The sequence below is a fragment of the Phodopus roborovskii genome, unplaced genomic scaffold (genome assembly GCF_943737965.1).
Source record: "Phodopus roborovskii unplaced genomic scaffold, PHOROB, whole genome shotgun sequence".
NCBI classification, from domain to species: Eukaryota; Metazoa; Chordata; class Mammalia; order Rodentia; family Cricetidae; genus Phodopus; species Phodopus roborovskii.
Window position 1 is genome coordinate 13,478,287 of NW_026126460.1, and position 12,914 is coordinate 13,491,200.

General features: G+C 33.4%; 1 protein-coding gene across 7 annotated transcripts in view; it reads right to left on the minus strand.

Moving 5' to 3' along the window:
* Positions 1 to 524: 524 nt before the first annotated feature.
* The window catches only part of Kansl1l (KAT8 regulatory NSL complex subunit 1 like), an 84,933-nt gene continuing 72,543 nt past the window's right edge, over positions 525 to 12,914 (minus strand). For 3 of the 7 annotated variants that reach the window (XM_051190390.1, XM_051190392.1, XM_051190389.1), the window contains exons 9-15: positions 8,254 to 8,382; positions 6,237 to 6,358; positions 5,472 to 5,596; positions 4,117 to 4,171; positions 2,901 to 3,013; positions 1,550 to 1,718; positions 525 to 775 (exon numbers count right to left, since the gene is read on the minus strand). In XM_051190390.1, coding sequence (XP_051046347.1) covers positions 545 to 775; positions 1,550 to 1,718; positions 2,901 to 3,013; positions 4,117 to 4,171; positions 5,472 to 5,596; positions 6,237 to 6,358; positions 8,254 to 8,382 — 944 coding nt within the window. In that variant the 3' untranslated portion in view covers positions 525 to 544. Of the gene's footprint in view, positions 776 to 1,549; positions 1,719 to 2,827; positions 3,014 to 4,116; positions 4,172 to 5,471; positions 5,597 to 6,236; positions 6,359 to 8,253; positions 8,383 to 12,914 lie in introns of those variants that run through there. The other 4 variants (XM_051190391.1, XM_051190394.1, XM_051190393.1 and 1 more) reach the window with 4 other exon arrangements.

Sequence of the window (12,914 nt, forward strand, 5' to 3'; positions counted from 1 at the left end):
CCACACCTGTGTTATATATTCATGTCAACTTATTACATTGCATAGAGTAAGTAGTTCATACATGCAGTTTTAAGACTATGTGTGTGCAAGTGTGTATATATATATGTTCTGTATATACACTAGTATATTCTCATATATTATTGAGGCAATTTTAGTGAACTGCCATGAGAATAGAAATAAAGAATAGTTGTCATTTGATGCAAACCAACTGTATTGTCAGGGAGGGGCTCTTACCTTAACAGTTACCCCGTATTGTGATTTGGCGCATCATATTGCAGCAGTTAATATCTTAGTGCTTGTGATCTGTATGATCAACAAACACAAATTACTAGCATTTGTGTAGGTGAAAAGCTAGCTACTTCTGTGATTCAGGAAGGAAAAAAAAGCTTCTCTGGCCTGTTTCGTGAACAGTGAAAGATGAACACATGCAGCACATCCTCCTTTTCTGGAACTGTGATCAGAGAAAGTGGAAGATCCAGAAGAGGGCTTAGGTTTTGTTTCCTCTTTTCCTTTCAGTTACATAGTTTTCTTAATATGTTCCCTGTCACCTATTTCTTTTAACATTAGTAACTCCTATAGCAAAGGTTTTATACTCTTCCATTCCATCTAACTGCATTTTTGGAGGGTGGTCATCCTCTGGTGTAGCGCTACAGAAGACTCCATCGCGGAGGGCTGTGCTTGCCCCCTCAGTCTGATCCTTTCTTTCATCTTGGCATAATAAGGCTGCTGTATCCTCGTCCTTCAGCGGAAAAGCTCGTCGCTCCCACCACAAAGACTGAAAGGGGAAACATTTTCACAGTTAAGTTTCACCTAATTTGATTATTTGTTAAAGAATTTGTAATATCAGTTTTTATGATTATTCTCTGAGCATCTAAGTTCAGGTTTTATTTCCTCTCATGTCAAAATGCAATATACTTAGAATTTCTTGATTTTAAGGAATTATTTCTTTGCTAGGAAGAACAAATACTGCCATAGAACCCTTTCAGGGTTTCTTCCATTTATTGTACTTCATTTCTGTCTCATTATTACACATACACATTTGACTTTTTCTTCCTAATGTTCTGCAACTTGCATATTTCTATAGTCCTTCCATTCTTGATCTAGTTATTGTTCAACACCTTTTATGGGAATAGATGCATGAGTTTTGTGTGGTTCTAGGATATACTCTCCTACAGTAGGAGCTGGATTAGTGTGGAGACGAGTAAAACCCATGGTTAGAAGCAGGGAAACAGAAGCTGTGCTTACTGTCCACCATGTGCCAGTCTCCAGTGCTCAGGTCTGTTCTAAAAACGTGCAGTAGAAGCCCCATTCCCTAACAGGTAAGTAGGTAGATAGGTGGAAGTTTTTACCTATATGCTGTGCTCCCCAAATAAAAAATACAAATTGCTAATAAAATGGAACTAGAATGCTTCGCTATAGACTCACGGACATGGTAGACTGAACATCTCACTGAGTTTGACATGTAATAAACCAATTTTCAAAATCTACACAAGTGAGATGAAGTTAAAAGGCAATTAAAAGAAAATACAATCATGTCCCCTAGGCTTACCTTGATTTCTTGACTGTCAATTAAAGAAAGTGAGTCCTGAGGATACAGACTGGGGCTCTCTGCTGGGAGCTCGAGCGGGCTCTGGGCAGCACAGTGCTGGGCACTGCTAAGTTCACTTGAGTTTTCCTTCAGAACCTGGTCCTGCCCTTCTGCGTTCTTACTGTAAGCTCTAGCAAGGACATAGATGAAAAGATGTCACTATGGCACTACTGTTTGTTTTTCTCACAATTTCTACTCAAGGCCATCTGATGGTCTTCCCAGTGTTATTTTTATGAAAGTTTTTTATCCAAGTTAAGTATTCATAGTTGTCAGTTATTTAATTTTTACAAGACAGAAAGGGCCATGTACTTGCTCTTTATAGTCTGAATTCTTGGGTTATTTTATAGTTTTAATATACATGAAGGCCTTAATTCACATGTTTCCAGTATATTTCTGGAAAGTTACCTAGGATGTGGAAAAGAACTGGAATCCTAGAGTTTCACTTATATTAGGAGAACTCTTTACAGAACAGCTGAGCAGCTACGCAGAAAAAGGACTTTAATATTATTTAACTAATTGAGAGATGTACCTTAAGTGAAGAGGCAGCTGGATTTTACATAAACTGTTTTTTAGTTGTGGCTATATTAAAAATAATGAAATGTAACTATAAAAATAATAGAGGTATTTTCAAATAGATGCAAATTATGTCATATTTATTCTCCCCCAAAGTGTGTTTATGGGCATGTTTCTGGTTTTTGAAACAGAGTTTGACACTACAGCACATGTTATATAACTCATGGTCATCCTGCTATAGCCCCTGAATACAGGAACTCTGAGCATGTGCCAATATCCAATGTTTATTTTTTTAAAAATCCCATGAATTATTTGCCTTTTATACTAAAATAAAATTTCTCAAAGAATTTGTGTTAAGTATTTTTGAGGTGTTTGTTAAAATAGATTACCTAAACTCAAGTACCTAATGCTGGGTTCACTGTTGAAAGTACATTGAAATAAGTTGCTTTTAGATTTTGGAGACGAGGTCCTCACTGTGCAATCTGTACTGCTCTTAAACTGGAGATCTCCCGGCATATGCCACTGTGCTTGAATGAAATGACATGCTTTATATAGGATGTTCCTAATATTTTCCAGGTAAGCTAGCAGCACATATTAAAGTATTAGAAACTCATTGTATCAGATACAATTTCCCAGCTATATTTTAAATGTAAGTTTGTATATGTAGGTGCCACTTTACACAACAGCTGACATTTGCATCCTGTTATTTCCTTGTCAGTGGTCTTTCTGAATTTTATGGCTAGTTTCTGTTCATTCCTCATTTATTATGACTTTAATGTTTTGAACTTGGAATACTTGCCTGTTATTTCTTCTGTGCCACTTGCTTTGCTCCCAGAGTGACCACCTAGCTTGCTCTCTCTCTTCATATTTTTTGTGTCTTAGGGAGAAGACTTCATCAGAAAGATCTTCTGTCTGGTAAGATTTTTGAAACATGAACACAGGTTTCAAATAGTCTTTGAACATAAAGTTTGTTTTAAAACATCCTACTCGTGGCCCATGTTCTAATATATACCTAGATTATAAATGGGTTCACAATGCTCTTCATTTGCCATAGCTCATGGATTGTTTTGTTAATGTTTGGGGATAGCTTCTTGCTGTATTAAGGCAAGCTTGAATATGCACCCCTCTTACTTTAGCCTCTGGAGTGCAAGGGTGACAGGTAAGTGCTACCTTACCCTTTTATTACAAACTTTATTTATTCCACAGAGTGATTATGGATTATCCATTATAAAAGCACAGTGTTCTAAGAAACTGACATTGTCAAAAATAAAAAATAAAAAAAAGCAAAACCAATTGAGGTAAATCAGAATTTAGTTAACTGACTTAGTTAACTGGGTAACTCTGGGGAATTTGGCTTTCTTGCCAATGATCATTCTGAATTAGTAAGAGTGCAACATAAAAGCAAAGTGATTTAAAAGTAAGATACTGGTACTGAAAAGAAAGACCAATGGGGCACTGCTAATTGGTAGAAACTATGTATGTGCCCTCCACATAATTTTAATTTTCATCTGAAAAGGCCATCACCCTGGAACACTGACTGATTCCCGTCAGTGTTCTTAATGTAATTTTATCTATACAGGTTTAGAGTCCTTTACCAATAATTTCAGTACCCAAAAGTTGGCCGGGGCGGGGAGGGACTCAGAAATGCTGTGACAATATTTATTGTTACTGCTTTATCCCATTTATTACTGTGTATATTTTACTAAAAAATTTTACAAAAGCATTGATATTTAATTATTTCTAGGACTGTCCTTGACTCTTGGTATTAACACTACATATATACCACACTGGCTTTTATTTTGATTTGGCTTGGGAGATACACTATGTTATATATTATTATTTTTGCAGTCAGATTTGCAAAGGAACATTTTTTTCTAAAAATATCCTTTTGGAAAAATTATTTTTATAAATAAAAAAAATCATGGTTTATATTTCCTTTTAGACATCTAAATATGAAATTATTTAGGCTTTATAATATTTAGGTACAATTATCATATTAAACATAGGCAGCTTACCTCTTCTTTGCTTAAGTTATGTTCATCGAGAGGCTGAAGAACCACCATCCTCCAGCTGTTGAAAATACAAAAGAATTTTAAACAGCTTTTATCCAAATATAGCAGGTTTGTTTTCTAAACACAGTTAAATACATTTGAGTGTTATTTCCTCAAGACTTCCATAATTCAAATGGTTGCATTTTAAGAGTTTGTCATTTTAAAGAGATAAAAAATACTTTTATAAGAAAAAATAGAAGATGAATCTTTATACCTTACAGTGAATAGTCTTATCCTCATAGTTGGATTTTCTAATTATATGCTGTCTTTTAATTAACTCATTGGTAAGCTGATAACTGGCTTGGGCAAAAACGAGGAGAAATCTAACCTGCTTCAGTGCTGTCCTGTTTTCTTCAGTATGGAGATGTATACCGTGCCCCCTTTTAAATTAGTAACTTAACTGGCTCACAGAATTCTCCACTGTGAGTTGAAAACATTGTTGCTATGAAACACTATTACCCACAACAATATTCCTTATTTTAGAAAATGCCAATCCTGTAGCTATGTTGACTAGTGCGTACTAGTAGAGTACCAGACTAATTCCTCAAATTAACTGTGAAGTAGTAAATGAACTTCAGGAATTAAAATGGAAATGGATGGGAATTAATATAGCTGTTACCTGGCCCATGTGCTCATCTCCAACTTTTTCTATTTCCTGTGCCACATTCATATCTAAAAGACTGCTTTCATTGTGGCTATAAAACACCAGTGAATGCATTCCCAGTGAATGCAGATCTATGCATGGATTCCAGGATTGCCGTAGTCTGGTTCTTTTCTAACTCAACCTTCTTGTATAAACTATTCCAAACCTCTGTGTCTGGCTGGACCTTGAACACGTGTGTCTATATAAATAACCATTCTTACTTTAATGGAATATTTTCCTAAATACTCCCTTTTATTTTTCTATTCGACCTTTTTATTGCTGAATTAGAGATAAATTAGCAGCTCCTTTTTGTTTGTAAGTATTACTGTCTTAATGGTGTGAGTGCACATGCAAATATAGTTGCTTTATTCTTTGAAATCTTTGTAACCAAGTATACCTCCATCATAAAAAGTAAGAGCTGTTTATTATAGTGTTTACACTGCTGAAAAACCATGCTAATAAGTGTACATAATGGATATTTAAATATAACTAAGTGAAAATCAATTTTGAATGCTAAAGATAATCAGTTTAATATAAGCTTTAATAAGAGCTTCCTTTTAGTGTTTCCCTTCTATGCAAATAGGGAAGGGGGAACATTTTCCTTTTAGTTAAAACTTGACTCTGAATTTAAGTTTATTAAAGAATGAAGAAAGAAAACAGATGTAAGTATACATACCGTGGAGTAAGTATTTCTTTATACTGGAGTTTCTCTAATTTAGCTGGTGCTACTAATGACATGGGAATCACAATATTATCTATATCGTAAGAGCTCTCACTTCTTAACCTCCGTCGTGCAGTATTCTGTAACACAGAATTATTGTACTAATTTACAGTAATGTTTTAGTTACCTGTGGTGATATTCCTTCAGTAGTTACATAAAAATAATTCGTAGTATATCTGTGACCTAATTTTTGTAAATTTCATTATCAAATCTGAGTATAAAATGCTAAGAAAGCATCTTTTGTAATCTAAAACCTCTTTTTTGGACCACATGTAAGTTATATTTTGTGTAGAAACACACGCGATTATTTGAAAGTCTATGAAACTTGGGAAGACCCTAGTTGAAATGGCTGCTGCAGATCTTCGTGTATGTGCTCCTGGCCCCTGAGTGTCAGTCTGCCCATTTAAACCTTAACTGTGACGTATCTACTCCTGGGCAGCAAATAAAATAAAATAATTTAAGAACAACACAAATCCCACACTTTAGTTTTGGATATTAAACAGTAGAGATGGTGATAAGTTCTTAACATAAATGAGCTGCTAGCTTCCAAGTAAAAATGGTTTATTTAACCAAATGTACTATTTTCTATTAAGATAGTTCTAAAATATACTGGTGAATAAGACTGGCATGAATTAACAAAAATATTCTGACAGTTTTTATCAGCTTATCTGAAAAAAGTCTAAGATTAATTAAAATTTACAAGATTTAAAAAAAACCTACTTGTGCAGATGAATTTTGGGTTCTTGATGTAACATTGGCATTAGAGACAGCAGTAAAATCACAGTGGGATCCTGGTTCTGTACGTTGAAAAGCAAACTCTTCAAATCTAGTTCTTTCTCCTGCTGTGGAAAGAACCCTTCAGAATGTCACATGTTAAAAATGACCACATGTTTTAGAATTATTTTCCAAAATAAGTGAGAAGTGGTTGAGCCTTATTTTTTTCTTTTTTGTTTGCTTGCTTTTAAAAACATAATCAGAAAACAAAAGAAAATTATAAAACAAGAGTCCTGCCTATATTCTTGCTACCAAGTATTTCTGGGTCCTCAGTGTTCTCTGCCTAGTACATTTTGCATTGTTCCTTGAGTAACTTTTTTCATTGTCTTTTCCTTATTCTTGTTTGTTAAGTGTACCATTCAGGCTGTATTGTCAAGACTGATCTTAAGTTTCCTGTCTTTTTTCCTTATCTTTTCTTGTCTTACTTTCTGGGAGATTTCCTCAGGTTGACCCTCTGAGTTTTTGTTTTTATTGAATTTCATTTTATTTTTATTTAATTTTAGTAAATTCTGAAGGCACTTGTTTTCTGGTATTCATTTGATATAATATTCTATACCTATTTTGTGAATGAAATTCATTTTCTCAGAATATTAATTTTTGTTACCTAATTTTATTAGTATTATTTGTTTTGTGAAGTTCTGCTTTTTATTCCTAACTGTAAGTATATTTGTGTTCCTTTTTACTCATTTAGTGCTATTATATGTATTACTTCAGTATGGATTCTTTTAAAAAAAGAATATATTCTTCATAATGTAAAGTGTAATAGAGCCAACTCTATTTACATTTCTTCAGTATTAAAAAAATATTCTGTATTGGTTAGTTGCTTCAAAATTGACATATTGAAATTGTTAATTGCCTTCTAGGCTTCTTTTATCCCAGAAGAATTTATTTTTCAGGGCAATGTCTTGTTAGGGACAAGCCAAATTTTCCAATTTTTGTGGTTATCTATTTATTTGTAGTATACCATTTTATTTGATAAATTTGAATCATTTCTATTTAGGTCATTAATCTATAGTTCATAGTGTATGTTATTATGAGTTTGTAATTTTCCCCATGTATTAGCACATTGTATATATGAACATTCCTTAAAGGTTAGGTGATTTTTGCCTGTCTGTTCTTAAGAGACACTTAAACAAAATCTCTAGATGTGTTTGAGAGATTGTTCATTTTCTGCCACAGTGTGTTTGATCAAATTGTACTGATTATAGATGTGTTATTTAAAGTGTAATTTCCAAAGACACTAGAGATAAATTTAGATCCATTGTATAATTTATAAATCAGTATAAATTAGCTTCTAATTTATTGAGTATGTCCATGTTATTGAAATATACCATCTGGGAAAGATTTGATTCATGAATATGATGTGTGTTAAGCCAATGAATAAGAACCAGATGTGTATAGATTACTTTCTCTTCAAAATATATCCTGCTGTGGTTTTCTTCTATATCATTAAGAATAACTATCATCTCCTAAGTCCCTACAACAAACCATACTTGATACTTTTAGAACAGGTCTGTTTTCAAACACTACCTCTTGTTAATCTTCTAAATGTGAGTGAGGAGACTCCTCAAGAGAATGAAAGGGGGCGTAGAAGTTCCTCAGTTGAATACTGATCACTGTCTCCAAACATAAGACATTTAGGAATAGTCGGAAATTTCTACCAAATAACCTTACACTGACCTAGTCTGAGTCTAATGTAACCCTGGATACTAAATCCAGTACAGATAACAGCCTACAGAAATCAAGTAACTGAAAAACAGGAAAGAAGTAATTAAGTGTACAGATAGCCACCTAGCAAATTAATGAATTAAGTTCATGAGTATAATCAGAGGGACATGGGTGCTTTTGGTAGTTAATGAAAAGTTCTGGATTATAAATTCCCACAACACAAGGGTTCTTTTTCTAATGTAATTTTTTATTTTCAATATTTAAAACTAATGGTCATATCTTCATTTTAACCTACCTAATGCTGTTTCACTCAAGTGTCTCTTTTTTCTTCCCTGTAATAGTTGTGCAGATGACTGTGACCTTATCTGAGGCTTACATATAGGTGAATATCCATTTCTCCACTGATTCAGAGAAGTCCCTTGAACTAAAACAAACGAAAAGAAAGTGTGTAAAGTTTTTGTCCTATAACAAAGACAGTGAGCAGCTAATTTGTGTCTGCTTATAATGTTGGAATTTTTAAGGTATTAGTTCCAAATTACATGAAATGAAATAAAAACTCAGTTACCAAGATAGAAGGTTCCTAAGCTAAAAATAAATAAAATAGTAGGATTTCTCAAAAATGATCTCAGAAAATACCCAATTTCCATTTTTGTTCTACTTCGTTACAAGTGGGTAAAAAGAAGGGGCTATGCTCTCATTATCTTCAGAATCAATGAACACTGGTTCAAATATGTGAATCTTCGATGAATGACAATTGAAATTCTGAGGTTATCCTTAAATCTAGAAACACTCTGCACCAGGTAAGCATCATCATGCCATGACACAAGGGACTCTGAAAGCAAGAACCTCATTTCATCCAACTGTGACAATGATACCACTGTTATTTAGCTTTTAAAACCTGAATTCCAAATAATTTGAAGTTAGTATCTCTGCCTGAGTTTTTTCATCATATTTATATAAGCAGCTGTCTTTGAATTATGAGGATTCAATAAATTTAGTTCTCCCATGGGAAATGTGCCATAAATGTTAGCTTTATCATCTGAGTGCTGTGTATCTGAACTTCATAGTTCAAGTATTGGTTTACTCAGTACCTTGGCTCCTTTGGGGGGAGCAGGGGATAAAGGTTTAGAAATGTGAAAAGGGAAAAATAAAAGGCATAGCCTAACAGTTGTCATGAATCCAGTTACAAGATGGCAAAGCATTCTGAAAATGACAGGCCAGATTTTTCTTTTCTTTCTTTCTTTCTTTTTCTTTTTCTTTTTTTTTTTTTTTTTTTTTTTTTTTGTACATAGGCTTATTTATAGATGCAACAGAAGAATACAAATCAGATTTTGAAGCATCTCTACAAAACTAACATCCTATGGAATTTTACTGAAGAACTCAAAGCAAAAGTACAAAGGAAAATGGTTACCACAAAAATGTGATAAATATCAGTGTTTTTCTAGACCTGCAAGAGGATAAAAGTGGCAAAGGAAAAGTGATAAGGAGCAACTGGTAGACTGTGGGAGCCAGCATCTACCATGCTCAGTGAGGCTGCTTACAGAGCTTAAAACCCAGTTAACAGAGCCTAGCTTTCCTAGAGAAATAGGTTTAAGGTACGGTCCTCATCATCCCCTCTTTGAAATGTTCTGTGTTGTCTAACTCCAATCTGAAAATAGTTTTGAGTCCAAATCTTTGCTTCTCTTATTGATTACTGTAAATAGTGGTAGAACAGTACTAGCCATAAATATCAGTTTCAAATATGAGTATACAAACTCCTAAAATCTTCATTACTGACACCATAAATAAAACAATCTAGAAGTAAAAGAATCATCTTAAGGAATAATTACTGGGGTGTTCTCTTGAGTATAGAATAAGAAATCTGTAAAACCATGAAAAGTCCTAGAAGCCTCCTCAGAGAGCACTCATAAATGTTAAATATACTTGTTCATATTTAAAAGTTTAACTCGTTGATCCATGTAACAAAATAGCCCCAGCAAAAAAAAAAAAAAAAAAAATCAAAATTTGGGCTGGAAACACTTCCGCACTTGAGTAGACAGAATGAAGAAAATGGAATGATAAGAGCACAGTAAATGATGAGCATTTGAAGGAAGAGTACTGAATTTTCCCTGAATTGCTTGCCATAACTCCTAAGATCTCATACCTTTCACTTGAATGCAAAACATCTAATTTCTAAAACAAAATTTGTTGTGTGTCATAATATACAGAGATAAATATATCCTAAAAGTTGCAAGAAAGGAATTTAAAAGATTACTGTAAAGAAATGAAGATTAGTGAACCTGGATGTAAGAAAACAATGACTAGGGAAAATAGCATTCTGAAGGCATCTAAATTTTCCTTCCATCCAACAAATGGAGAGAACGATGTTAAATAGATACTTGGACAGCATAACTAAAGAGCTGAACATTTACATCAATTGTACACCTTTACTGTCAGTTGAATATTTTAAGCAAGTCCCATCTAGATCACCCTTTAATTGTCTTTGTTGCCTATAAGGTAACACTGAAGGGAAAGAGAACAGAATAACCTGTATAAAGGTGCAAAACACAATGGTGAAAACCAGCAAGCAGGACCCAGTCTCTGTTGTCAGAGTTTAAGGATCTCCCATTAATTCCCTAAAGTACCTTAAAGGAATAGAGGTAACAAATTGTAATCTTAAGTATCATTGGCTACAGTGATGAAAGGAAATGAAAAATTAGACTTTCAGTGTAACTAGGTTATTGTGTTGGATTTAATGTAACATAAAGAGATTTTAAAACAAGCTTGTAAGATCATAGTGGATGAAGCAGCCTGAGCCCTGAGTTTTGGAACTGCTTAGAGGTTATGACAACTTTGACATACTCAAAATTCACGAAACAGCTAAAACAATGCAAAGAATTTCCATATGCTCTTTCCTCAAATACTCAGACCCTCTTCTGTATGAATTCACTTTTTGACATAATGTTCCATTACAAAATACACAGTGGTTATCAAAAACAAGATCTTTTATATAGCTTCAGGAAATAGTACTAACTAATTTATAGACTTACTCATATTCACCAGTTATCCCTGTAATCTTTATGAACTCTTAATTATGTATGTGGTACATTCTTTAGGTCTACTCTTAAAGTCCTATCTCAAGGAGCTCTGCTTCCTTATCCATACCCTGTAATACTTTGATAAAGATAGGCCTTTGATTTGGCTTTGTCTGGCATTAAACTAATCATGTATTTACTCAACTTTACAATTTGACTTTAAACCTCTCTTCTTTGAAGTCAACACAGCTTTGTAAGTATAAAATGTAATAGGACAAGATAAAGTTCTGTGGTGAGCCAAAGATCTGTCTGCTTACCTCCCACGTTTACTCAGCAGAAATACCAGGCTATTTGTAGATACTTGGAACAACTACATTGTCTTATGGCTCCACAATGTCTTTATTTCCATTATTTAAAGTCAACATTGCATGTAATAACATATTCCATAACGGTGCCAATGTCTGAGTGCGCTGAGACTGAATGAGTTGAGGTGCAGAGTCTTGGGCCTCACTTCATGAATCTGAAGCTGCATTCTAACAGTATTCTTCAAGTAATGCTTGCATGTTGAGTTTGAAGAACACTCATTTGGAATCTTCATCTTTGTGTAAATTCCAAAATGGAAGTTAGCATCTTTATTTTTCTGGAATTTCTTTCTAGTTCTCATCATCCTTAACCTCTTATTGCGTTATCTTAGTTATGGATTTTTACTATATTTCTTTGCAGCACATCCTGTAATAGTTATTTTTGACTTTCTCCTTTGCTCTATCTGTCTGTCTGTCTGTTTATCTAAGCAGAAGTAAAACAAAGGAAATTAAATATTTTATTTTTATTATATACTTATACAATATATAAAATATATTTAATTTCCTGTGCTTTACTTTTGTTTTTCACCATTTAATACTCGGCTTAGCACCGAGTACTTTCTCTATGTGAAACCTACTTTTATTTTGGACATAGGAAAAATCCTAATGCTTATTTGAGTTAAGAATGGTAAGGAATAAAATAGGGAAAAAGAAACTGGTACACAAAAGAATATTGTAACGTGAAACTCAAGTATATTGTACTTCACACCTTTAAATATTTCCATTTTATGTGGCATGTAACATATTGTATTCAACATCAATTCATTTCCTAATGTTTATGCTACATCCTTAAGTCAGGAAAACAGTAGATTATTAGAAAAAACACAATCCCCTTCTCTAATGCATTGTATATGCTTACTTTTGCATATTCCCTTTCACTGAAACATGTATATTTTATAATCCATACATATCTCAAATATAGTCATAATTTAAATTATAAGTCTGTAGGTATGTTCACCTCATACTTTACTGCTCATTATTACTTGGGTATTGCCTAACATTTCTCCATCTATTATTAAGGCATTCTGTAACTGCTAGACCTCCACTGTTAACACCACCATCATAAGGAACCACTCTAACAGTCTTAGAATACTGTATTTTGGGGTTTTTAAAAAAGAATTTATTCTCAGGATAAATCTCAAAGAGTAGAATTATGTTATATAGAAGTACCTCAACATAGCCTATATTTTCTAATACTGCTTCTTCTTAAGTGTAGGTAATTGCTCCTTGCCGTAGGTGTTTGGATTTTTATTCTGTAACTTCTATTATGAAACTTTTTAAGACATGGAGACTGTATAAAAATGACCTCCATGAATGTTACACCCATCTTTAACATAATCAACTAATAACTAATCTTGTTTCATCTCACTCTTGCAAACCTTTATGTTGCAAATTTTAAAAAAAGTCTACACTTATATCAGCATGAATCTCTAAAGAACTGATAAGTATAGGTCTAGTTAAGTGGTCACAATACATTATTAAAATGACAATATTTCACATACAGCAAAAATTCCATGTTCATATTTGGATTGTCTGAAAAGTATATTTGATAATAAGGGGGGGGTTGTATTTTTCATTTT